This window comes from Paroedura picta, chromosome 7 (assembly GCF_049243985.1).
Source record: "Paroedura picta isolate Pp20150507F chromosome 7, Ppicta_v3.0, whole genome shotgun sequence".
In the NCBI taxonomy this organism is placed as follows: domain Eukaryota; kingdom Metazoa; phylum Chordata; class Lepidosauria; order Squamata; family Gekkonidae; genus Paroedura; species Paroedura picta.
This window is the reverse complement of record NC_135375.1, coordinates 40,850,291-40,876,280: the sequence shown is the minus strand read 5'-3', so window position 1 is coordinate 40,876,280 and position 25,990 is coordinate 40,850,291. Positions and strand designations below refer to the sequence as shown.

The 25,990-nt window shown below is 41.8% G+C and overlaps 1 protein-coding gene across 9 annotated transcripts in view; it reads right to left on the bottom strand.

The window, feature by feature from the left end:
- The window catches only part of ADGRV1 (adhesion G protein-coupled receptor V1), a 329,124-nt gene that overhangs the window by 208,880 nt on the left and 94,254 nt on the right, over positions 1 to 25,990 (bottom strand). For all 9 annotated transcript variants that reach the window (XM_077347591.1, XM_077347582.1, XM_077347586.1 and 6 more), the window contains 15 exons: positions 24,665 to 24,743; positions 22,354 to 22,492; positions 21,844 to 21,985; positions 19,435 to 19,697; positions 17,219 to 17,394; positions 15,712 to 15,836; positions 14,681 to 14,847; positions 13,346 to 13,492; positions 7,934 to 8,035; positions 6,766 to 7,018; positions 6,068 to 6,190; positions 4,999 to 5,221; positions 4,270 to 4,474; positions 2,585 to 2,731; positions 279 to 534 (listed from right to left, as the gene is read on the bottom strand). In XM_077347591.1, the coding sequence (XP_077203706.1) occupies positions 279 to 534; positions 2,585 to 2,731; positions 4,270 to 4,474; positions 4,999 to 5,221; positions 6,068 to 6,190; positions 6,766 to 7,018; positions 7,934 to 8,035; positions 13,346 to 13,492; positions 14,681 to 14,847; positions 15,712 to 15,836; positions 17,219 to 17,394; positions 19,435 to 19,697; positions 21,844 to 21,985; positions 22,354 to 22,492; positions 24,665 to 24,743 (2,547 nt within the window). The remainder of the gene's footprint in view (positions 1 to 278; positions 535 to 2,584; positions 2,732 to 4,269; positions 4,475 to 4,998; positions 5,222 to 6,067; positions 6,191 to 6,765; positions 7,019 to 7,933; positions 8,036 to 13,345; positions 13,493 to 14,680; positions 14,848 to 15,711; positions 15,837 to 17,218; positions 17,395 to 19,434; positions 19,698 to 21,843; positions 21,986 to 22,353; positions 22,493 to 24,664; positions 24,744 to 25,990) is intronic.

Genomic DNA, 25,990 nt, shown 5'->3' with positions numbered 1-25,990 from the left:
TGGGTCTACTTGACCTGAAAAAATATGGGATTTCAAACAAGCCAATATTTTTTCTAGTCCAAAAGTCCTGAGCTGAAGAATTGCATTTTATTTTTTTTGCACACACTTAGGGAACACATACTCCAAAATGTCTCTTCAAACAGAATCCACAAGCATAGCAAGGCATCTGAGTGGCTTTTTAAAAATTAATTAAGGCCCACAAACTATTGCCAGAAAGTGTTCAAGAAGAGTCTCCAAATATGTATTTTTCTTTTCACAGGGCAACTGAATTTACTCACCTTCAGGCTCTGCTACTTTTACAGACAGAGAGTCCATGTGCCATCCTACTATGCCATAAGGTGAGTCATTAGGCAAAATGGTAAGAACAGCTTTTGCTTTTTGGGGGTCAATGATGGCTCCTCTTTTGGGATCTTGAATACCTACAGTACTGACTTGAGTGAGAGTAATAATCACTCTCTCTGCAACTTCAGGAATTACATCTGAAAGGACCGTTAGGGTGACTGTAGACAAAGCTTGGCCTTCTAAAAATGTAATCTAAATATTGGAAAGAAAATACAGAACAATATACACTTCAAGCAAATGGTAGGGCAGCACAGCCTGATTAGAGTAAATGGTACACAACGCAGCAATTTAATCCAACCAAATTTACATACTTTTAGGTTCCACTAATTTCAAAGAGGAAGATTAGTATGAGTTCGGCCATTCTGTTGGAGGAAGTGCTTAATATTGGCTTAATGTTGTCACTAACTTCATTTTTAAAACCTCACAAATTTATGCAACATGAATGAAATGTGTATATTTAAATTATAACTAACTCAAACAGAGCTACCCTACAGTCAGGAAATAAGACTGGCTTCACACTCAATAAGAATATAGTTTAACAATGGTAAAAATAATATCAATAGGCATTAGTGGAAATGAGAAACGGATTTTAAATATCACATATAGTTGTTAATAAATACTGAATGCGGCTGATTTTAAGAATGTCACATTTCAGCATTACTCTGGATAGCCTGCCTCTTAAAAACACATATGAAGTATGTGTGTGTGGGGGGGTTGTGTAACATGGGGAATAGAGGTGGGCACAGGTCAGTTAAACCCACAAAAACCCACAAGATTTATAGGTCTCAAAGTGGCATTCACAAAGCCACTCCCCTTACAACCACACTGAGCCCATATGGATTTTTAGACCCCAGGAGCTTAGTGGTTTGAAGGGGCCATTTTACACACCTTTCTATAAATAGGGAGACTCTTTGATCCTCTTCTGGAAGGCTGTTTCACACAGTTGGCCAGTGACCAAGCATGCCCTTAAGCAAGCAAAGGGGGGTCAAGCTGTGAGAGGACAAAGTGAGCATGAGGAGATCATCAGAGTGTCGTATTGGGTCATAATGGGAGACACAGTCCTTTAGATATGTGGATTGAACATGTACTTATTTATAGTGCTCACAATTGCCTTTTTGCCCATTGTGACTCCATGAGTATACGATGAGTCCAGAAGGGCATAAATTACTCCTAAATAATCTGTGCCTGAGTGCAGGCTAGAGTGTCTTTGTTAGAGTATGGTGTTAGGTTGTTTATTTGCTTCATTTATACCCCACCTTACTTCCTGGTGAGGAATCAAAGTGGCTTATTTCATTTTCCCATCCTCCATGCTATCCTCACAACAGCTTTGTGAAGCAGGTTAGGCTGAAAGTGTGTGACTGTCCCAAAGTCAAACCAGCAAGCTTTCATGACAGAATTGGGGATTCAGTCCTGGGTCTCCTCATTCCTAGTGTGACACTGCAGCTGCTATATCTCAACTAGGGGCAAAGTTGGTTGCACACAGAAATGCACCAGGAACTAGGACACACGTAAAATCTGCAGTTGTGATTACATAACTTATGAACATATCACCATATTAAAATGATTATAGTTAAAAAACAAAACAACCCATCATCATCATGTCTTCACTTGAATACTATCTTGATTGTGCAGTGGAGGCCCACCTAGAAGCCAGCATTACATTTATTCATAAGGGGAGAAGGGTGGCCCATACCCAGAAACCATGTCTGTGATGAAATGATGGGGCTCCACAGTGAAGTTCATGACTCTAGCATCCCAGGAGACAGCCTAATGCATGACAAACCCAACAAACTGAAAAGGTTCATGAATATGGGGGGTGTGTTGTTGGAGTTTGAGGTTTATGACACTCCCTGATTCGCGACCCCCCGCAAACCTCCATTTGTCAGGTTCATCTCCACCTCTAATGGGGAACATTGAACTGGCAACCTTATAATTCTTTAACCTTAGTGAACCTTCCTGCTTTTCAATTCAACAAAGTAAGTTCTGCTAGGTCTAGAATTATGAGTTAATATTATACTTAAATTTCATATAATGGGAAAAAATGGTTTTTTGGTAGTGCAAGCCTATGCAGAGTTATGTGACTATGCAGTCACAGAGTTGGTTTTATACTATTCATGCCATAAAAATTTAGCACTTTTATGTACAATCCAGCAATACATTTGTTCCCGGATATACTAGAAATTAGGATACAGCTCTGGTTATATCTTATTCTACAATGAAAGTTCTGTTAAAATACACATACCACTCCTGCAGTTGGAAATATATCACTAATGCTTCCATTAGCAACCCATTGCACTGTAACACGTCCATAGGTACCTATTAAGCGTTCAATATTCAGTGTGATCAAGGTGTCTTGCTCCATTTCTTCAAACTGCTTGAACAAGGAATTCTAAAAAAGAACAAGTGCACTATTAAAATTTTCAATTTAAAAGGTATTTTTAAAATGTAACAAATATTTTATTAGCACACAGCACGAAGAAAATGGTTTTGAGTGGTTGAATCCTAACAGATCTGGCTTGAATATTTCTAACTTTCTTCTTCCATTTGTAGCTCCCTGATTCCTCAACCCAAACCTCAGCTGCTTGCAAAGGTCATTTGACTTTCAGGAAAGAGTGCTGGAAGTAGTGTAGGAAGATCCAGATCAGACAAGATATCTTCAGAAGCTGCAGTAGCAACCTTGCACAAGCAAAGTGCTTTTACTATAAATTGATTGGTTTAGATTTAAAAAACCCCACATTTGAATTTCTCAATAATACATAAGAAATTGCTCTTACTTAGTAGATAAGAGTGCAGGGCTTAGACAGGAGAGACCTAGGCTGCCATTCCCACTCAGGCTACTGACTAGTCACTTTCCCTCGGCTATCAACTCACAGTACATCCAGTGCAGATAAATTGGGAGGCAGATAATCCATACAGCACCCAAGTTCTTAGTGGAATACAAATATGATAAACAAATTAATAAAGGTAGAAATTTAACAAAATGTAGAAAATTAATAAATAGGAAAATGTAATTTCAATCTCAAGTATTTCACTTCGTATCATAATGAATTATGGTGAAGAATGACAGCTAGATTTGAGTTCAGTAACACCCGAGAGCATTGAGAAACCCCTGAAACATTCTTCAGGCTTAAAGAAACCCTGGAAATTATACGAGCAGACCACACCTCCCTGCCATGCTACCAAAAGTGACATCACCCAGGCACACTTACCAGATGTGACATCACACTCCTTCACACACCCCATCCGCCCAACCCCAGAAATGGCCTGGTGGCCTACTCCGCTGGGACTGGAACAGGGCTGGGGCAGGCACCCACCGCCCCATCACCCACAGCCACCTCTCCAACACAGTTAAATTAAAATGCGAGTACCTACCTCTCTATATTCCAGTCACTACCACATGCAACATACCTCAGCCAGCAAGGATTTTTATGATAAAGGCCCTCCCTTTTTATACTCCCCTCCAGGCCTATAACTGGCCATTTTGGGATATTTTTAAATAAATGTAATATAAATATAAAAAATTAATTAACTCCCACCACATTTGCAAAACCCTTCCGGGGCTGTTGAGAAGCACCAGGATTTCACGAAACCTCCACAGAGAAATCCTGCCTAGGAGATTAACAAGATTTTTTGGGGGGGTGAGGGGGGAATAAGCTTTCAAGAGTCAAAAATTCCTTCACCAGTGCAGAATGAATTAATGTTATGAAGAAAGTTCCAATTTCTAGTGATTGACCCAAAGGAAACTGCTAGTAAATAATGTGAAGGAATATTTTTGCTAGAAGTTAATACTTCTACATGATTTGTACAACTTTATAGTAAATTACATAAAATGAGAATAAGCTGACAACTTCAGAACTGACCTGTTTTAACAAATCATCTTTGTATTCTGACCTACTGCAAACACATTTCAGTATAACTCAACATTACCTGGGCAAAAGCAACAATGCCATAAGCATCATCATTCGAGGGAATAATTATGGTAACATAACCATTGGCACCAATTTCTGCACCACCTTTCGGGTTTTTCAGCCATACTCTAAAAAATTCTTCTTCCTCTGGGATTATGTCATCAAAGATATTGATTGCCAATACAACTTCCTTGTCTCCAGGTTCAAACATCAGTTCACCTGAACTAGCATTAAAATACAGACAACATAATTATGACTAAAGGCTTGTTGTTCAAGATAAATACAGAAATCAAAGTTTTTTGCCATAGCACAAACAACATTGTATCTCCAGTTATTTCACAGAGGCAAAACATGACAAATAAGATTCCGGGTGGTACTAAAAGAGTCAAGAGGGCAACCTGATAATAACCATACTCTATGCCAGCTAAAGCCAGTAGGATGCAAACAAGGCCTTAAGAAGAACTGCCTGAAAGATCTTTCTTTACCCCTGTACCACTCATTTCTTTATTGGTGACCAGCCTGATGAAGAATTCTGGAAAATCAAATGGTTGTGTTGTTTTATTTCAGCTGATTTCAGTAAAAGATATTAAGCTGTTTCTGGATTTTTCTATGAACCAACATGGCTACAGTATCCTCTCAGCTGTCATTAGCTTTACATGGAACATCTTATATATATTTTGACCAATAATTAAAACATTGGGATAGAAAGAACTGTTTATACATACGAAAGATAAAATCAAAACCTTACCTAGGTATAAAATCTGACTGGTTGGAGACAGCAGTCAGCTCATAAATACAGGAGTAGAAATCTCCAGACAGAATAATTAAGCTTTTGTTGAAATTAAGTGATCCTACATTGACAGTAGTGAAATGATTGGCAGAAGGGGCTTCTAGTACTTGAGAGAACCGATTTATTTCTGAATTCCAAAAATAGAGAGCTGACTTATCCTTGCAAGCAAACAGCACATGAACTGCATGAAGAAATACATGAAAGAGAAAACTTTAGAAAGACAACCATAAACATTTCAGCTGAGGGAAAAGTTGAGTTATAAAATTTGCTTAAGACCTTAATTCTGTATTATTGTAAACTGAGTTATTTGTATGGTTCCTCTTTGATGTAAACTGCCCTTAGCCTTTCGGGAGGGCGGTAAATAAATAAATAAGAGAGCCAGTTTGGTGTAGTGGTTAGGAGTGCGGACTTCTAATCTGGCATGCCAGGTTCGATTCTGCGCTCCCCCACATGCAACCAGCTGGGTGACCTTGGGCTCTCCACAGCACTGATAAAGCTGTTCTGACCGAGCAGTGATATCAGGGCTCTCTCAGCCTCACCCACCTCACAGGGTGTCTGTTGTGGGGAGAGGAATGGGAAGGCGACTGTAAGCCGCTTTGAGCCTCCTTCAGGTAGGGAAAAGCGGCATATAAGAACCAACTCTTCTTCTTCTAAATAAATACATACACACACACACACACTCCTAGAATAGAGTACAGCTGTAATGGCACAGTTTATTCTGGCCATATAGCTACAAAAATATTACAATTTGGTCTAACTTATTCTATATTTGATTCTTTCAAAACCAACATATTCATGAATGTATTTCATACTCCAGTTTGATACCCACTGAACTCCATAAGACACTAAAGAGCTAAGATGCCATATACATTGCAGGAGAAGGAATAGCAGTAATTCATTATCCTTTTGAACACAGGAATTCACACTGCTTTTAATTGCCAAAGTGCATATAGCTTACTTTTTTTTTTCTCCCCAACACAAAATGAGTGAGACACATCATAAGGGTGCATGGGTTCTGTCACCTTACCTAACCCTGAAGGTGGCTGGAAAGTATGGATTTCAGTTACAGCTTTGATGGAAAGAGACTGAAAATGCCTGAAGGAAGATTGCCCTGTCTCCCAGACAAAAATTTCACATGTGTCACTGGTCCCTGTGAAGAACAACAAAAGGAAGACTATGGAAGCTGCATATGCAAAATAAAATAATTTTTCGTATTGATACATTAAAATATTATATTTGTGCCTGAGAATATTTATTTAATTATTTAAGATATTTCTATACTGTTTTTCCCTATGTTCCAATAACAGATAATCATATAGGAAATATCTCTACATGTATCAAGAATATATTTTCCTATTACAAATCTTAAAAACAGGAGATACATGAAGTGCCTAAACAATAGATGGGACTGTCATTATATTTAGTCATTTACAAGTTCTCTTTAACACAAAGGGTCAAGGTAAAAATATCTTTTAAAAGCAACTAACACAAGAAATCAATAAAAACAGTTGTCAAATTGCTAGCTACACATGTCTCCAAAAGGTACATGCTATACATTGAATATTATATTTATGCTGTACATTGTCAAGGACATGTTGGTTGAAAACTGGCCTAGAGACATTTTCTTGATAAGAGGAAAGCAATTTCCATTCTCATTTCACGATTCTATTTCCACAGCTGAATCTTAATATACTTTCATCAGGTGGATTTTTTATATATGAATACCTTTTGCAAAAATTAAATAGATGTCAGATTCAGAAGACAAGGCTTTCACTTGTGTTATTCCATTCACTGATACTTCATGAAACTTTTTAAATTTGTTGTCTGACCATTCGTATAATAGACAGTTTTCGCTGGAATCTGATGGAACAACTACAAGATAAAGAGTGCCTCCCCTGGGAAACAGAGCCACATCGAGAGCACCGTTCACAAAGAGTTCATGATGGAATACAAAGATGCCATTATTCCAGAAGAAGATCTGTATAAAACAAAATACATCTAGCTACAATTAAGAAGCTGAAAGTAACTGGATATCACATTAAAATGTCATTCCCTACCATATAAAAGATGAATTAGCTGATTCCTTAGAATATGAAAAACAAGGTATGTATCTTGAATAAAATGCTAGAGTCTGATTAACTAAATAAATCATTCATGGAAGTATCAACATTATTACAATATTTCCATAATACACAGAAATGTAAAAGTTGGGAGACTGAAGCTGTAATGCAGTTGTTCTTCTGCACTTCTGCTGCTGGATGGGGAGAAATTTGTTGGAAGTTCCCCCCTCCTATCAGAGCACTGATCCTGATGATCTCCTGAATCCTATAGGCAGTGATTAGGGAGGTGCAAAGGACTGCAATGAGAGGCAGAGAAGTGTCTTTCTTTCGGCAGAATTCTGTTCATGGCTGGCTGAATACAATTCATTATGAGACAATGTTCAAAGAGAAATACAATTTGGCACAAATTGTATGATGTGATCTCTATCACAGAATAACAGCCTTTCCAGTAAGCCAAGCAACCCCTCTGTCATCATGTAGGATTTCTCCTTTCACACAATACAGTGTTCTTTGGGTTGGAAGAGACAGTGTCCATGCTGACATGCAGGAATGTACCATACATGTGGCAGAACAGAGTTCTTCCTTTGCACCATCTAACAGGCGTTGGACGGGGGGGGGGGGGATTTCCAGACGAAGCCAGAAACACACATGTATTTAAATGTTCATTACCAACAACAGTAGAATCCTAGTTTATTCCTACTGTGCTAGATATTGCCCCCATTTCATCCAATGGAATGTACCATATTATTCAGACCACCACATAAGATACTCCTATCAAATAAAATAAATTATGAGCACATTTTACTCAGTCAGAATAATAAAGATCATCCAACCTGGAGAGATTCAGTCACAGAACTGGCAATTATCAGGTAGTGATTTTGGCCCAAACTGAAGTACTCTATATCACTGCTGTCTGGGACCAAAATGTCCTGTATCTGCAAGAAACAAAAAGCAAGCAAAAAAAAAGAAGCAGTTTTTTAAAAAACTTGTGCTTTCACCAGAGTCCATTTGAAGTACTGGTTATTGCCTACAGCTTATGACATCATGGCCTATGAGTCACATATCTGCAAGAACATCACTACCAGGATGCTCTACTATAACAGCTTTGTTCCTCAGAGAAAACATACCTGGAAATGCCTTATACTGAATCTAACCACTGGTTTATTAAGGCCAGCACTGCCTATTCTGACTGGCAGCAGTTCTCCGTTGTCTCAACTAGAGGTCTTTCACATGAGATTCCTAACTGAACACTGTTTGCAGTTCTCAACCGGTGGTAAGTCCTGCCTAAAGGAAGGTCCTGTGGCTTACTGATACAGTATCTGCTTGGCATGCAGATGGTCCCAGGTTCAATTCCCTGTATTTGTATTTGTACCTCAACCTTTTTGCTGGAAGGATAGATTCAAATGAGTAGCCGTGTTGGACTGAAGTAGCACAATAAAATCAGAGTCCAGTAGCACCTTTAAGACCAACAAAGATTTATTCAAGGCGTGAGCTTTCGAGTGCAAGCACCATAGTCTGACGAAGGTGCTTGCACTCAAAAGCTCATGCCTTGAATAAATCTTTGTTGGTCTCAAAGGTGCTACTGGACTCTGATCTTTTTTCTGGAAGTTGATGCTGTGACACCTTTCTCTTTGTACGTACTGCTTCTGTTGTTTTTCGTTCTCTTGCCCACTCGCACCCATCTCCAGCTATGTCCAAATCATTTCCTACCCCCCCAAAAAAAATCTTCTAGAAAAGTGGTTCCTTTTTCTTTATTCTTAAAACAGCACTAACAATATATTTCTAAAGCACTATAACAATTAGCGTTGGGTGCTTCAACCGTTGAAGCAGTCATTCGCGCCCAAAGAAGTCAGCGCCACAACACAGGGGGGAGGGGTGGCACCGGTGGCACTGGTGGCAGTGTGCAACCCGGCACCTGCATGCAGGCACAGAGCTCTGCACCTGTGTGTGTGCACCGACTGGCGTGCTGAAGCCACACCTCTCCACCATGCTGCGGCGCTGGCTGCTTCGGACACGAACGGCTGCTCTGGCGGCCAAAGCACCCAACCCTAGTAACAATAGGCTTATCGGATTCTCTAAATTTCCAGCTTTAATTTTTAAAAACCCTGCTCAGCCTCTTCCTTTGCAAAGTTATGTATTTTTCCTTATATCTTCAAGGGAAAGGCTAGAGACTTTTTAATGATAGCAGAGAATTCAGAGAACCAGCTCAACTATTGTTACAACTGTCTAACAATCTGTAGCCATCAATAAAGCCAGTAAGGGATGCTGGGAGGAGCTGGGACTCACCACCTAACTACCAATCAGGTCAGCTGTCCCATTCCTGATTGGCCGTCCATCCAACGAACGGCTAATCAGGAAGGATGTTTTGCTGCTGGTTGCATCCCCCTCCAACTTCTTCCATTTGGAAGAAGTTCCAGCCCGGTAAGCAGGAGCTGAGAGGGAGGGCAGAGGACCTGGTACTGTGGGCTAGAGGGAATAAGGGGGAAGGAGCCCCTGCCAATGCTCTCGCTGCCCCGAGCAGATTCAGCTATGGCCAAGACAGGCCTTGGTAGAACTGCTGGGTTGGCAGGAGGAGGAGCAGACTTCCTGCCAGTGCCTCCCCACCCCAATAAGGCCTACCAAGGCCTCCTTGTATGAGCTGCACTGGGTGTGGGTGGGTGGGCATAGCGCCCATTTTATTCCGGGATATAGCGGGCTTTTCTGCTAGCATATTGATATTTCAGTGCCTTCAAAAGGGGAGTGGGTACTGTGGTACCAATAATTACAACAATATCCTCATTTAAAATCCTCCTTATTGAAGGCATGTGTGGAAGAAAATAAACTGAATCCACCCTTGCAAAAATACAGTTGGAAAGTAGACATGAGGCAGAACATGCCCAAACCAATTCTAATACTTGTGGATTGACCACCAAGAAAATCAGGATGGAGGTTGAGTGTGTGGAAAATCCCAGAATGTGTAAAAGAAGAGGTTTCTTTAAAATAAAGGGAATAAGATCATAGTTAATATATTTAAAATTTTACACATTTCATTGCTTTGTTCATTGTATATATTTTATTGCTACACTGTTTCTGTTTGTCTGATGTGCTCAGTGAGAATGAAGGTTTGTAAAAGCAGTAAGAAAATACACACATCTAGTTTTTTTCAAAAATATAATACTATTGATGTAAAGGTAAAGGTAAAGGTATCCGCTGTGCAAGCACCGAGTCATGTCTGACCCTTGGGGTGACGCCCTCTAGCGTTTTCATGGCAGACTCAATACGGGGTGGTTTGCCAGTGCCTTCCCCAGTCATGACCGTTTACCCCCCAGCAAGCTGGGTACTCATTTTACCGACCTCGGAAGGATGGAAGGCTGAGTCAACCTTGAGCCGGCTGCTGGGATTGAACTCCCAGCCTTATGGGCAAAGCTTTCAGACGGCTGCCTTACCACTCTGCGCCACAAGAGGCTCTCACTATTGATGTAAGAACTGTTTAAACATGCAAAATTATGATGTCAGCAAAAACAATTCTTCGGTGTTAATGGAATTGCACAATGCTGACACTACAGCTGATTTCTTCAGTGTCATTTGTTTATTTTTGTTTGCTCTGTAAGTGTGAAGTCACTCATTACCTCTGAAAATTCTAATTAGACATAAACAGGAACTCTATTGATCCAAACACAATTAGACAATGCCAGAGTATGTAAAGTGAGTCCTGCATACCATACAGATTAGGATCTAATGCAAATGGCACCCCTGAGTTTTGTGGAACGCCTTGTTGGAAGTGTGGTAAGCATTGAGAACCAATTCAGCTCCTCCTTTATAACATGGGCATTTGGGATATCATTTTTTAAAAGCTGAAGGGCCAGATATGGACCTTACTGTACTAGCTGCCCATTCCCAACCGATTTATTTAGAAAAAAAATTATGATGCTTCCCAGGAACCTTTTGCATCTTTTATAATTAAACTAGGGGCAAACGGGCGCTAGAGCTTGGCAGTGGAAAGAGGAAAGGGAGGAGTTGTCCAGTCTGTAAAGGCATGGGGTTGTCATGTGTGTTGTGTGGGAGGTTGTGGTGGCATGGTGGCAAATGAGGCCATGGGTGTGGAGATATGGGTGTCAAGAACCTGTGGTGTGGAATGTTCGTTGATTGTGGGAGAGGACTGGCCTTTGCGAATTGTGGCATAGTGGTTACAGATGAGCTTTCCAGAGGCATGTCCTCAGATATGTGAAGGGAAAATCAGACTGGAGACTCTTCTTAGGGGAAGATTACATGGCAACCAATTCCCCCCAGTTCTGCGTCATTTCCCTTCTTGTGTGAATTAGGACACATTCACTGAAATGCCCCTCTGCCCTAATACACATAGGGTAGTCACAGTACACAGGTGTCCACCCTGTTCCTTCTGTCTCCCATGTTTTCACTGTTGGTAAAATGTTATGTGCCCACATGCTTCTTTCATGGTTGCTCCTTAGAAGAACGGATTTTTGTACCCTATTGCTTACTACCCAAAGGAGTCTCAAAGCGGTTTACAAACACCTTTTCCATTTGTCTCTCCACAATAGTCAACCTGTGAGGTATGTAGGGTTGTGAGAGATCTGAGAGAACTGGGAATGGGCGGCAGTGACCCAGCAGGCCTCAGGTGTCTCAAAGCATTTTCCAATTGTCTTCCCCTTCTCTCCCCATAGCAGACTCCCCATGAGGGAGGTGGGGTAGCAAGCCTCACAGGGAAGCTGGCAACCCTAAGAGGAAGACTCTCTGTGCACAGCAGTCTTGACCTTAGTAAGGTTTTTAATACTGTTTTTTTATTTGCCAGGCCAAGGTTACTTGCCAGTTACTATTTCAGTTACGATGTGTCTCCAGACATTTACTTGTTCTCTATTTAGTTTCAGGCTGTAAATATTTATTTAAATCTTCCTGCACTTTCCAGACTCACAGGACTGATGCTGGTCTGCCTGTCTGCGTCCCAGAATACAAACAGTTGCTGATAAGGGCTGGCCATAACCCATAGGCCAGGAGGGACACTCCGGAACCACTCCCTCCCAACTGCAGGCAAAAATGGCTCATTTGAAGGCTGGACTCTGAGGCATTGTACGATTTTGAAGTCCCACCTCCAAACCTCCAGGAATATTTCCAACCCAGGGGTAGCCAACCTACAGGTGTGGCCTGGAGAGCTCCTGGAATTACAGCTCACCTGCAGAGTATAAAGATCAGTTCCCCAGGCAGAAAGGGCTACTTTGGACAGGGTTGTGGTAGAGAAGAAACATTTAAGGCTTCCCACAAAGGTTGTTGTTGAATTGAAATACTTGAGGCCTACTGCACAGGGATGTTGTGCAGATGAAACAGGAGACAAAAGAGCCAGCTTCCTCTGCAGAATAACGCTGTGCAGTGGCCTCAAATCTGCAAAGAGTTGCAAAGAAGAAAGACACATGGCTTGGCTGTGTCCAACCCCCGGCCAGAGCAGTATTTTAAGTGAGAAGGGGCTTTTCTGTAGCCTCCCTGTCAGGCAACTGTTTGGCAGAAGGGGAAAGTCCCCCCCCCTCAAAAGGAAGGCCCTCAGGATCCCCTGCGTTGCTCTTGGAAATGCCTCCCTCCCCTCAGTCAGGGCCTGTCAGAGGCTCCTTCACAGCAGGCGTGAAGGGGGGAGGGGGAGCACTCTGCAGCCTGCTGCCAGCTCTGTCAGGGTTCTGAGGCAATTTGCAGTTGGATTTGACAGTTAGGACAGCCTTGGGGCAAAAAGGGCTGGCACAGCCTGTCCAAGCCTCTGTTCTCATCCCCCTTGGCAGCCCTACTGACCTGCTCTCCCTTCAGTGGTCAGGAGCAGACTGGCAGCCAGACTGGGCTGGGTGAATGGAATTTTGGTCTGTCCTGGTGAGGGGCCAATAGGAAGGCACTTTGCGCGCCTCCCCATTGGCTGCTTGGCCTTGGATGGACATTCGGAGGGCCCAATCAGGAGCCGCTTCACGGCTCCTGATTGGGCCCTCTGAGTTTTTATCCTGGACAGGGCCTGCCCTAACTCCTCCCCAGGTGGCCTTACTCTTTTATTTAATAGGACCCTGTCCTATTTAAAGATGTGTTACAGAAATGAGGGAGAAATATGAAACTGCGTACCAGGATAGAAAATCTGATCTTAATGTATACCATACATATGACACTTCTGTGAGACACTCCGGCACAGGATTTAGGAGAAAGCATGCAGAATGTGTGTTCTTGCCAAATTGTACAACAGTGGGGTTTGAAAAGAAACAAAATTGATAATGTAAAAAACTTACCTGTCGTAACTGAATTTCAGTGGTGAAAGAGTACACAGTATTGTTAGAAGGTCTGTTTTGCTTTGTCCCACCATGAGTTATCACTATATAGGAGGAGCCATCAATTTGAAACGCCATGCAGCGCTGAGGATTTTGAATATTAAAATCCTGAGGAAAAGAACCATGAATCTAATGGCCTAAGTGTTTTTGCATGCCCATATAACACCATGCATGAACAAATATTAAAACAAAAACAGTAACTTGAAGCATCTATAAAGAGAAATGCACCTCCACTGCGCCAAACATTTTCCTACTCCCACTGAAGACCCTCATTCCACTTCCCCTGCCATTCCTGATGGTTCCTCCAACCCTCAAGACTGGTTTATTTGAGAAGGTGCCAGGGTTGCAATAGGAAGGAGAAAGTGGGACACATCTGATCCAGAAGTTCATAATTAGACTTACTGGAGTAAAAGGTACAGTGCAACAACAATATATATGTAGTCAGCAGGCATTTCAGTCATACAGTCAATAAAACAGAAATTCAGAATAGATAGCCATCTGCTACAACAAGTAGAGTTCTGTAACTATGGCCACTGCATTTCATTCTTCTGTAAATCTTCATGCAAAAGCAAATCCTGAACAATTTGTTACAGCGATTACTTAGCTAAAATCTCTCATACCCTTCAGCAATTACTCTGACACACCAAACATGGGCATTTAATTCCTGCTGAGGTCAAAGTAATGCCTTAACTACTTTATGGAGTAGGTATCTGGCTTGATAGATGATGTTCAAATATATGGGGGGGGGTATAAAGGCTCGATTCTTTAGAGCTATTCTGGGATACCCTAAATGTATAGCAGCGGGCCTCAAGGTAGAATTATATTCATTAACCCTCTTTGTACAGAGTGCAGCCATAAAGTTCTGGCTGACAATTTGCCATAGAGATCCATCCTCCAGTTTTGCCTCTCTTGTATTGAAAATGGCATTTATGAGCAAATGTAACAAAATTAAAATTCACAGTTAACAGTGCTGCATTTTCTTGGGGTTCATTTGAGAAGGCCTGAGCATTAATCAAGAAAAGGACTTGTGATACAGATTAACAGAATATGCATATTGTGGCACATAGAGCCTGTTAACCTTTAACCTTGGAACTGTCCAGTACTTAAGAAACATGCAAGCTATTTAAAAATCTTGTGCCCCAAAATATAGGTGAGCTTTTCATACTTAGATCATAACAGAATATAAAAAGAAGAAACCTTTAGGATCAGACCACCTGTCAGACATACCCCTGGAAAAGTTAGTTTTCTATTTCTTTACATTTTAAAAACTATAACAACTTTTTGAAAGTGTGTTACCTCAACAGGGACAAAAACACCCCGCCACTGATATACTGAAGAATGTACAGCTGGATGAGTTCTCAGTACTATGCCATATATAGATTCTCCTGATGTAAAAAAACACCAGCTAGATATTGGTTCTTCCACAAAACTTTGTAGGAGAGATAGAACACTTATTCCACCCTCTGCAACATAAAGATAATACAGCAATTACAGGGACAGCTGACAGAAAACCAAGGAAGAAAACTAGCACAGCTAATGTAGTGGCATTATCTCAGAACATATAACAACTTGGCCAATAAAGGAATAAAGCATGTTAAAATAACACTGAGAGTACAGCCAGAGATACTAGCCTGCTATCTGATACATTAGGGTTGCGAGGACAATGCATCCCACACAGGGCAGAGGCTCCCTGTTCTACGCTATTACTATTGCAATTTTATTTTATTTCTTAGATTTTTATACCGCCCTTCCGTATGGCTCAGGGTGGTTTACATGGAATGTCTTGGGGTTATTACATAGAACATCATAGATACAAGAACAGCCATAACATAACATATTAGTTCCCCATGCCCCTATGGCCACTCTTGTGTGTTGTTCCAGCAATAAGCATGCAATGAACAGAAAGAGGGAATCCTCTTGCAGACAGAACAGTTGCACAGCACTTCCCTGTCAGTGTGATGTCTTGATGGTGTAAAACCCCATCCCTGAGTGTGAGACAAAAGGAGCATAACCATAGCTTGGATGTCTTCCAGTCACCGACTATAGCAATTGCTACTGCAATGATACCTGTTACCTTGCAGAATCAGTGTTCCATGGAGCGACAATAGATGTTGTTTCAGTGCATTTACATGCGGCAGGTGGCTGCCTCCCTGTCCTGGGGACAATAGCCATATGCTGTTGGTTGACTGGTGGGTTGTGGGAAGGTTACTATAGACACCAGTTCAATTGCTATGCTCTTTGTGCCTTGGTGAAGAGTGTTTTCATAGGATTCCAATCCCTAGCATCTAGAGTGGGGTTGTTCAAAACCACCTCATAAATGGACTTACTTATCCCAAATGCAGTATCTGATAGTGTTTCCCATTCCACACTCACTGATGTGTTGAGCCCATTGCTGCGGGATACTTCCAGGTATACTGTAGCATTTGCTTCTTCTATTATGATAGAATTTGTCCTAAAAGTCATGAAGATCATTACTAAAGTAAAGAAATGTATGTCTGTCATAAGACTCAGGCCTGCAGGGACAATGGCCAAGATAGCAATATACATTACAGAAAAAACTTGTGTATCTGGTCTACTTAAAAACCACTAATTTTAGCTGTCTATCATTTTACTTATTCTCGTTAGGAAATGTTGACACCTCAAACTACTACAAAAACAGAAGACTTATGCTGAAATATTACCACTTTATTAACTATCTGCCTATCCATCCATCTATTCATCCATCTATATATAAAAATGGGGAAAACTGAAAGTTCAGATTCCAACTGAAATATAATATCAGAGACAGCTAATTCCTTTGTATTAATATATAAAAAGAACTACAAGAATTTTATATTGATGGTATCTGGCACTGACGATATCTGACAATAATCACAACTGTTGCAATTATAATTTCCCTTCTGCAGATCTTTTATGTGCATGGTAGATTTGCCCTGATTTGTAATTGTTTGTTTGCTTGTGTGGGGGAGGAGGGATTGAAGGAATAGAATATCAAAATGTGATCCACAACTAATTCCTAAAAGCAGGGGTCCCCAGTGTGGTGCTGGCTGGTGCCACGGCGTTTGCTGACACCTGGCACCCATCCAAGGGGATGCAGTAAGGTGGGACTATTGGCCAAGAGGGCTTCTGGTTAGTATTGGGAATCTGATTAGATGTGCTGATAAAAATAGTATGTTTTAGTAACAGCTGCCACCATAATGTTTATTTTATTCGCTCTCTCCACTTTCCCAACACATTTTAAAAATTACTCTTCTTGTACCCTTGAATTTCCTGCATGTGTTTTTGCGTGTATCTGCCTCCTGTGGTAGCTATTTTAATATTAGCTCCGCCTTCTATGGCAGCCATTTTGTTGCTGTGCCCAATACTGTGTCAGGATTTCCAAGGTGCCCACAGGCACAAAGGGTTGAGGACTCCTGCTAAAAAGCAGTAACCTTTGGCCACCTATTTTGTGACAGATTTCATTACTTCTAACCAGCCATTTTATTAATTAATAACTAACAGAAACCATACAATTATACTATTAAGGAGTTAGTTATCAAGTTATGGCAAGGAGGACAACTAATGAAACTGAGTATTACTAAAGTGATGATAGTTTCATTGTGTTGTTTACCAAGAGTTGGCATCCCAATATTGATCAGAGGTGAATATATTAATATTTAGATTCATTTGAAATTTTAACCTTTTCAGTTTTTGATTTATAGATATCTGCTTTCAATTCCCAGGTGCTAGGAATTGAACCTGACACATTCTACATGCCTAGCAGGTGTTCTACCACTGAATAATGGCCCCTCCCCAAACAAAAAATGCATATATAAAGACAGTGAAACAATATACCTATTTGAAACAGGATAGATACTAAACAGTCCCAATGGAGCCTGGTTTTGTACCACCGTTATAAAAGTTTCTAGTCTGTTGCCTAGCCTGGCTCCTCCAGTTGGACTGAACAAAGTAACAATGAAATGTTCATCCATTTCTGGTTCAGCATCTAATACGGCAGAAATATGCAGAGTCTATAAGAGAGAAAAAAGGAAATTCACTAGAACAGGATGACACAAATATTTAAATTACTGAGCATTAAGTATCACAAATTGAATGAGCATTAGTATTCTGATTCCAAAGCAAATCAACAAATCCTTTGTTATTCTGTGGGCTAAATTATTGCATATAGGATTTTATTACCTGCTATGTATATTATCTTGCTCTTACTGCACTGCTTTTTCTTGTGATACCATTTTTGCATCGTTTAAAATATCATTAATACTTATACTTTTTTATACTGTTGCAAATTTCAGTAATTCCAATCCTACTACATTGTTTATTAGACATCTCTTCCTATTACCTGCATTATTTAAATTGTGTGATCCATTTTTGAGTCTCAGTGAGAAACAAAGACTATAAATAAGATAAATAAGCCTGCACTAGAGTTATTCTACATACTTGGTAAATTAAATAAACTGAGGTTTAAAAAAATCTGGATTTTATTATTGGTCATAGAGTATGTGATATTTTGAATGATTTACTTATAAATGAAGGGAGGGATGGTTTTTAAATGTGGCACAGCATTTGAGTTTTTTCCAAAATGTAGCACAGTGATTGAATGAGTGGAGGTGGGAAACGTTCCTGGTTGAAAGGATTCATTTGGATCCCCTCCACTCTGATTTTAGTCCTGGCTATGAAAGAGCCTTGGTTGACCTGATGGATGACCAGTGCTGAGCAATGGGATCAGCTGCCTAGGGAGGTAGTGAGCTCCCCATTGCTGGCAGCATTCTAACAGTGGCTTGACTAACACTTGTCAGGGATGTTTTAAGCTGATCCTGGAGTGAACGGGGGATTGGACCAAATGGTCTGTATGGCACCTTGCAATTCTATGTTTCTATGGACAGAGGAAGTGTGACTCCCTAAACTGTTGAGTGAGGTCATCCAGAGATTCGTCCTGGGCTGTCATCAATATAAGGATGACACTCAGCAATATCTTGCAGCTGATTCCAAGGAAATGGTATAAACCCTGAAACTGGTACCTGGTGGCAGAGCTAATAGACTGAAACCTCAGTTCCAACAAGACAGAAGTGCTACTGGTTAATAGAAGGTCTGACCTGGAATTTAAGATGTTGCCTGTTCTGGATGGGGTTGTACTCGCCTTGAAGGATAGATCTGTAGTCTAGCAGTGCTCTTGGATTACTGGTTAAGCAGCTGATAGCTAAAGCCAAGCTTCAACTGGTTAGTCAGCTATGGCCTTTCCTGGACAGAAAAAAGATCTGGCCATCGTGGATACATCTATATTAGATTACTACAATGTACTGTGTGTGGGTTTCCCCTTGAAAAAATGTTCACAAACTTCAGTTGGTTAAGAATGTTACATCCAGCATGTTGACTGGAATGACTGAATGTTATATGGACCATTTCACTATGGTCTTAGACTATCTACGTTGGCTCCCAATATGTTTCTAGCACAATTTAAGGTGTTGGTGCTGAATTTTATATCCCAATTTGGCTTGGGACCAACTTATCTCCCTTATGAACCTGCCAAACCACAGAGGTCACCTCCTGCTTTAGCTGTCCTCTATTTCAGATATAGGTGGCCACCCAGGGAAGCGCCTTCTTGGTTGTGGCACCAAAACTCTGGCGCTCTCTCCACCAGTGGGTGAAGAATTTGTTGTTTCATCTGGTGTTCCCTCAGATTTCTCCTTCCTGCTCAATGTTTTCTTGCTTTTAATTGTTTTAATAATCTGTTTGTCATTTTTAAGATGTCACTTTATTAGATGTGTTTCTAATTTGTAGTCATCGTGGAGGTCCTGGCAAGAGCGGAGAGGCAGGGTATAAACTTTGTAAATAAATAAAAATATACCATCTTCACACCTGCAGTCTGAAGCAGTAATACCAACCAGAAGTCTACTGCATTAAACTACTACCGGGTTCTGCCTAATAAGTAGACTGGCTCATAAAACCATATTGTAGAATAATTTCTCCTTTAAAAAAAAATGATGCCCAAATATGTTTTAATACAAAATCCAAATATTTCTTCCATTTTATAATAACTACCTGAATATTACCTTGGATCTCACTCCCTCTTCTAGGACAATATAGCCTTGTGATGGGGTCAAATCTACAGATGATTCAGAAGAGTTTATCTCGTGCACAAGATATTGCACAGTCACAGTTCCAAATATTCCCTGATAAGGTTCCCTGATAATGGTTAGCACTGCAACGCTTTCCATCAGTTGGAGTGCCGACTGCTCCCTTAGAAAGAAATGTTCACTGTTGTTGAAAGACAAAACTCCATGGCCATCATCGTTCGTAAGAACAGTAACTGTGGCTTTCAACGGAAAACAAATAGAGTAATTACAATGCATTTAACACAATTTAATCCATACCAGACAAAAATAATATTGCATTTTGTGGAATAAGTCTCAATTTATTTTAGATTTATTTACCTTTTGTTAAAGATACATTGTCTCATGTATAATATTTCACAATATTATTAGAAATGCATTGCCAATCCGGGTATGGCTCTCCACATACCCGAGTGACAATCTAGATTAGAAACTCTGGATTCAAAGTCTGTACCTAGAAACTCCATATCTACTAGCACAGTGGTCCCCAACCTGCGGGCCGCGGCCCGGCGCCGGGCCGCAAAGGCCATGGCGCCGGGCCGCGGCTCCCTCTCCCCGCCCCCCCCCCCCCGCAGTAAAAAACTTCCCAGGCCGCAAGCTTGCGGCCCGGGAAGCTACTTACTGCGGCAGGGCGGGGAGAGGGAATCAGGGCCGGGCCGTGCCCGTGCAAGCCGTGCCCGCGCGGCCCGATCCGCGGGCGCGGCTCGCGGGCGCGGCCCGAAATGTGGGCGTGGCCCGCGCGGGCGCGGTCCCCGCGGGTGCGGCCCGATGCCCTGCCGGTCCCCAGCCTAATAAGGGTTGGGGACCACTGTACTAGCACCCAATTGGCTTCCCAAGGCTGGTTGCCTCAGTGCACTGCACTAGACAGCTGAAGGAGAAATCCCTTCATTTCCTTTCCAGCCCCACAGATGCAAAAGTAGTCCCTGGCACAATCTGGGGGGTATCGCTACTAATCATGGAAAATTAAGTCCATTTGATTTCAATAAACGTTTAAAAATAATTAAGACAAGTAAGTTTGTCACAAACTTTTTACACTGTCACTTCCCTAGAAATAATTCCCAATGAAGACATTTGAGTAGGATTCTGAGTAGACATGCTTGGGATTGCTCTATATTAGTGTTACATTTAGATTGGTGTTACTATCCACACATCATATGATAACACAGATTTGACCTGTTTCCAAAATTATCTTAGTCTGGTATAACATGAACATGACCTCAAGTTAGTGAAAGCTAGTTGATTGATAGGAATCTCTGAACCCTGAATTTGAGAACTGGAGTGGAGTTAATCATTCTGTAAAGTATTCAACTCAACTACAGTGCTAAAGCTTAGATATGCATAATATATCATTCAATGTAAACAGCACAACTGGAGGACAAGCTGGCATATACGACTGTATTTAATATTATAATCCAGTCACATTTCATATGATACACAATGAATAACAATGCTATTACTAAGGGATTATTAAAGAATTTAGAATATGGGATGTGAAATGTTTCTATCTATATCAATAATTATGTGATTGAAATGAAATGCAACTAATTGATTAGTAATATGTTTGTCTTCCAGAATTATTGTGTATAGATTGTGCTGTTCTGGGGATTTTGGAATACTGACCAATTGTCCACTGCAACCAATGATGATATCTTTACACCGCCCGTGGCGCCGCGGGCGCCACGGACTAAATAAAACAGTAAGCCCTTGGAAGGCGGGCTGTGTCCGGGATGAGGAAGGGTGCCGATTGGCCCCTTCCTCATGACAGACTATCGGAGGGACCAATCGGCAGGCGCGAAGCGCCTGCCGATTGGTCCCTCCGATTCCTTGCCGGAGCAACTGCGAGCCGCGCGTAGCGCAGCTCACAGTTGCTCCAAGCCCGCCGGCCTCTAAGAACCTCTAAGCCAGTGGTCCCCAACCTTTATTAGGCTGGGGACCGGCAGGGCATCGGGCCGCGCCCGCGGGCCGCGCCCGCGGATCGGGCCGCGCGGCCGCTCGCCGATTCAAGCCGCCGCCCAGGGAGCCCCCGGCCTCTAAAAACGCATCGCCGGCACAAGAAGATGGCCGCCGGCAAGAAGACCGCGCCAGGGAGCCGCCCGCCGAAGGAGCTGCCCGCCGCAAAGGAGCTGCCCGCCGAGAAGGAGCCACCCAAGGAGCTGCCCGCCGCGAAGGAGCTGCCCGACGTCGCTACAGCCCTCTCACCGGTAAGCTACCTTTCCTCACCCTGCCCTCGCCAGTCCCTCGCTCTCCCCCCCCCTGCTAGGGCCCATTGTCTTTGGAATACAATGGGCTTTTTTACTAGTCTAGAATAAATTCTATACAAAATAGAGCTTCAAGAATAATTTGTATTACCCGTTGTGTTTTCTCCTAACTCCAGTCCAAGGGATGGGTTTGTTAAAATTAGCTGGAATCTCTCATCCCCTTCAGGAATCTCATCATCAAAAATTACAATATCAATATATTTACACCTTTCGCCATCAGCAAAGGAAAGAGTCTAGTAATAAAACATATGAGCATAGTAATTCAGAAATCTGGAACATAATATAAAAATATATATTTTCTAACTCAGTACTTTAAAGCTTAGCCAACTTATACAAACCAACCAAGTGACAGTAATTAAAGGCATTTGAGGTGCAATAGATTTTGATCCTGTAAAAAAACCCACAAACACACACAACAAAAACTGAATGGAATCTTTCTTTGTCCTGGGAAAGCTGTCTTGTTCTACTTCTTCTTCCATCATACCCTACTATTTAAGAATTCCTCTAATTAAGTATATTAGCTGATTTCTGAATCTAGTTATCTAAACCAGCATCTGACTGCTAATATTTTGCATGGTATCACATTATTGCTTGTCCTTACCCTTGAGGCAATATTAAAATCCAGTCCCAGCTGTGCTTCCAGATTCTGAGCATACAAAAACAATGACACATCCCCATAAGATCCTCTATCTCGAAATGCTACTAATGTCAAAGTTTCATTTCGTTCATTTATTTCAAAACTGTAAAAAAAAAAAAGTAGAAATGTCTCCCATTACATGACTTACAGGTATAAAATACTGAAACAATTCAGACATCTGAAAAACAAAACTCTGAGTGCTCCTGGTAGTGCTGTCTAAATCTGCTGCCAGACTCTCACATAGACATAGATCTCTGCATCACAGCCTACCTTGAGCTCCCATGCTTAGTTGGCCAGCCCACCTACTGACATGGTTTGCTGGCCATTGGGATGGCTGCCAGCAACTGCCTTCCAGTCACCTGGTCACACGGCCAGAAGCAGCCACTGCCTCCTTTTGTCTCTCCTGGCCCAGACAGCAATCATATGTCATGGCCAGTGTTTTCTACTGACTGGCATAACTTATCTGTTGATGCTCAATGTCATAGCCAATATGTTAAACAGTCAAACCTACTGTGCTTGAAAGCACCTATCAGACATAACCCATGTCCAGGACTGGCTGTGGACCCATACTCAGCTGCAACAGTCAGTCTGCACTGGCCCCACCTGACCTTGGTCAGATGATGTGTGAGGCAAAAATGAAGAGTAAGACATAGGAGATCCTTACAAACACTCCTCAGGAGCCAAACCACCTCTGTCATTGACCCTCTGGCCCACACCCAGGAGATCAGGAAGAGGGGGCAGGGAGCAGCTCTAACAACTGGGAAGAGAAAGTGTGGCAACAAGTGGACAACGTAAGTGAAGGGAGTGGGGAATCAATGCAGGAGCTGACTCTCTGCCCTTCAGGATGGGCAACACTGGAAATGAGGGGAAGCTTCTAGGCAGTTTGGCCACTGTCAAGTATGTCAGGAAAAGGTAGGAGTGAGAGGTGGACATGCCTTCCATGGAAGAGTGGTGTGGGAAATCAAAAGGGACTGGGGATTGGCTCAATAAAAAAGCTAAGTGGGAAATGAGGACATATGGTCCACTCTGGGGAACCAGCATGCCAGGGTGCAGGAGGAAACCGATGTGCTAATTGAATCCATGATCCATTCTGAGGTCTGGAACAAAGTGATGGACAATGGGGGAGCAACTCAGGGTGAGGCAGGTAAGGGTGGAGCAACAGTGAGGAGACAACAAGGGGAGCACCTCTCCACTTGATCACCTAACATGTCATGGTTTGTGCAGAACAGCCCTGTATGAATGCAGAACAAGGCTTTGAAATAGACTTTAAATTAGGTTTGTAGTAGGCTTTGAACTAGGTTTCTTAATTATTATTAAACGGTGCATGTACTGAGATGCTACCAATTCAAACTGGTTGCCAGTTGTGATCCAGATCAGGTTTAAGGTTTGGTACTGACCTTTAAGGCCTTAGATGGTCTGGGACACACATATCTGACAGAGTGCCTGTTGCTTTATGTCTCCCTCAGTGTATTACATTCTGCAGGTTCCAACTTACTGGTTGTTCCCGTCCCCCCGGAGGTGTGCTTGGCCTTGACCAGGGCCAGGGCCTTTTCTGTCTTGGCCCTGACCTGGTAAAATGAGCTCCCAGAAGAGATGAGGGCCCTGAAAGAACTTTCTGTGTTCCACAGAGCCTGTAAGATGGAGTTCTTCTGACAGGTCTTTGGGTGAGATCAGGGCATGGGAGATCAGATGGGCCCCTCTAGAATAGACCATCTGCAGTGGAGTTGGCATCCATAAGTTGTCTCTTGAAGCACAGGGAGGAGAAATTGTTGGTTGAGAGGGAGGGGATAGTTTGCCAGCAGGGTATTGTTTTAGTGGGGAATTAAGCATTTTATGTACTTGTGGGGTATTATTTTATATAACCCACCACTGATAGCGGTGGGTAATAAATCTAACAATAACAACAACAAATAATGTCTACCTAGGCAAATACCAAGAGATAGGATTTTTCAAAACCAATATGTTTGTTTACAAACTAAGCATCCACATGGAAGTTTTGGTAACTGACCATCCACATCTAAACTGTGTGCATAATGTCCTCCTAGATTCTTGCCCTGCTGCAGTTTGGGAATTTGCATGGGAAGGTGTTTCTGAAAGGACTGTCACAGAAAAATCTGTATATACTAGTGCATGTGCATGCTCTTTTGAACTATATGAGTATATGTGAACTGTGATTTAAAAAAAATTAATAGCCACTTTCTCCTTGTATAGTCTTGACAAGGTTGCTCTCAAACAACTGAAGCAGTAGGATATGCTAGTGAAAGATAAGACTTACTTTGTTGTTTGCCAGCCAATTACTCCTCTTGCGCCATCATTAGCATCAATAATAATCTGTGCTGTCAGTCCATCTATATCTAAAAAGGATTACAAGTTGTGTGATTTCATTTTAAGTATTGTTATAGGATCAATTATCAGTTCACTTAGCAATATAAGTCTTTCACATGTGCGGTGTAACATGTACATCTTGTATGTGTGTAAATCTGTTTGTAAGAGAGAGACAGTGTGCATTCACTTTACAAATGAAACAGCACCAGTACCTGGATAAATATGGGGTTTAAATTAGAATTTCAGCTCTGCGTGCACTGACTGTAATGTGAGGGCTACTATTTAATTCATCAACCCAAAGCATGAATTAAGGACCCAGAGGTTAAAAAAATCAAAATATACAGGCCTAATAATTCAACTTCCACATACAAGGTTAAAATAATCAAGTATATGAAAAATGCATGTATTTATTATAAAATAATTAAAAACAATTTATAGGCCCAACTAATAGCATTAAAACTGAATAAAATTATCCAATATTCTCAAATAAGGTCTATATGCTACCCTAACTGTACGTCTTTCAGCCAAATGTCCTTCTCTCGCTCTCACCAAAAACATCCATGTTTGCCCTGCCATCACCCTTTCTCAGAACATACTTTTTGAGATTTCTTCTCAAACCGATACATCAACTACATTAAACATGTTAGGCTGTAACTCTGAAGGACTTAGAAAACATCCCTAATCATCACAGAATTGGTTAGAAAGCTGACATGCTCAGACCCATCATGAATGCTAGGACATGAACTGGGGTAGGATGGATATTTTTTCCCCAATCAGCACTTAAGAAAGGGAATAATAAACAAAACAGCTGGGATTGGCTACAAGCATATATATACACATACACACACACACATACACATACACATATGTGTTTGTTTGGACTTTCTGGCAGTGGGGGATTTGACTGAACCTTTGTCCTATCTCAGCCTCCCAGACTACCTACCCAACCTCTCCCTCGAGTGAGCGGCAGGGCCTCCCCTTCTTCGCCTACCCACCTGTCACCAGCACAGTCAACAGAGCAGCAGCACCTGAGCTACCTTGCTCACCCATCTGAAGTGGGAGTATTTCCTACTCCTCTGTACTAACCCATAACACCATCACTTCTTTGGAGTGGGAATGGTTCCCACTCCTCCTCCCCACCTGCTGGCTAGCCTCCAGTGTTAGGTAAGGGTGGGCTGCATCAGGACAAACAAGACTGGCTCCTCTTCCCCTCCTGGAGTCTATTGACATGTGTGCCTGTACATATCATTATCCTCTGTTCTGAAATTCCACCCCC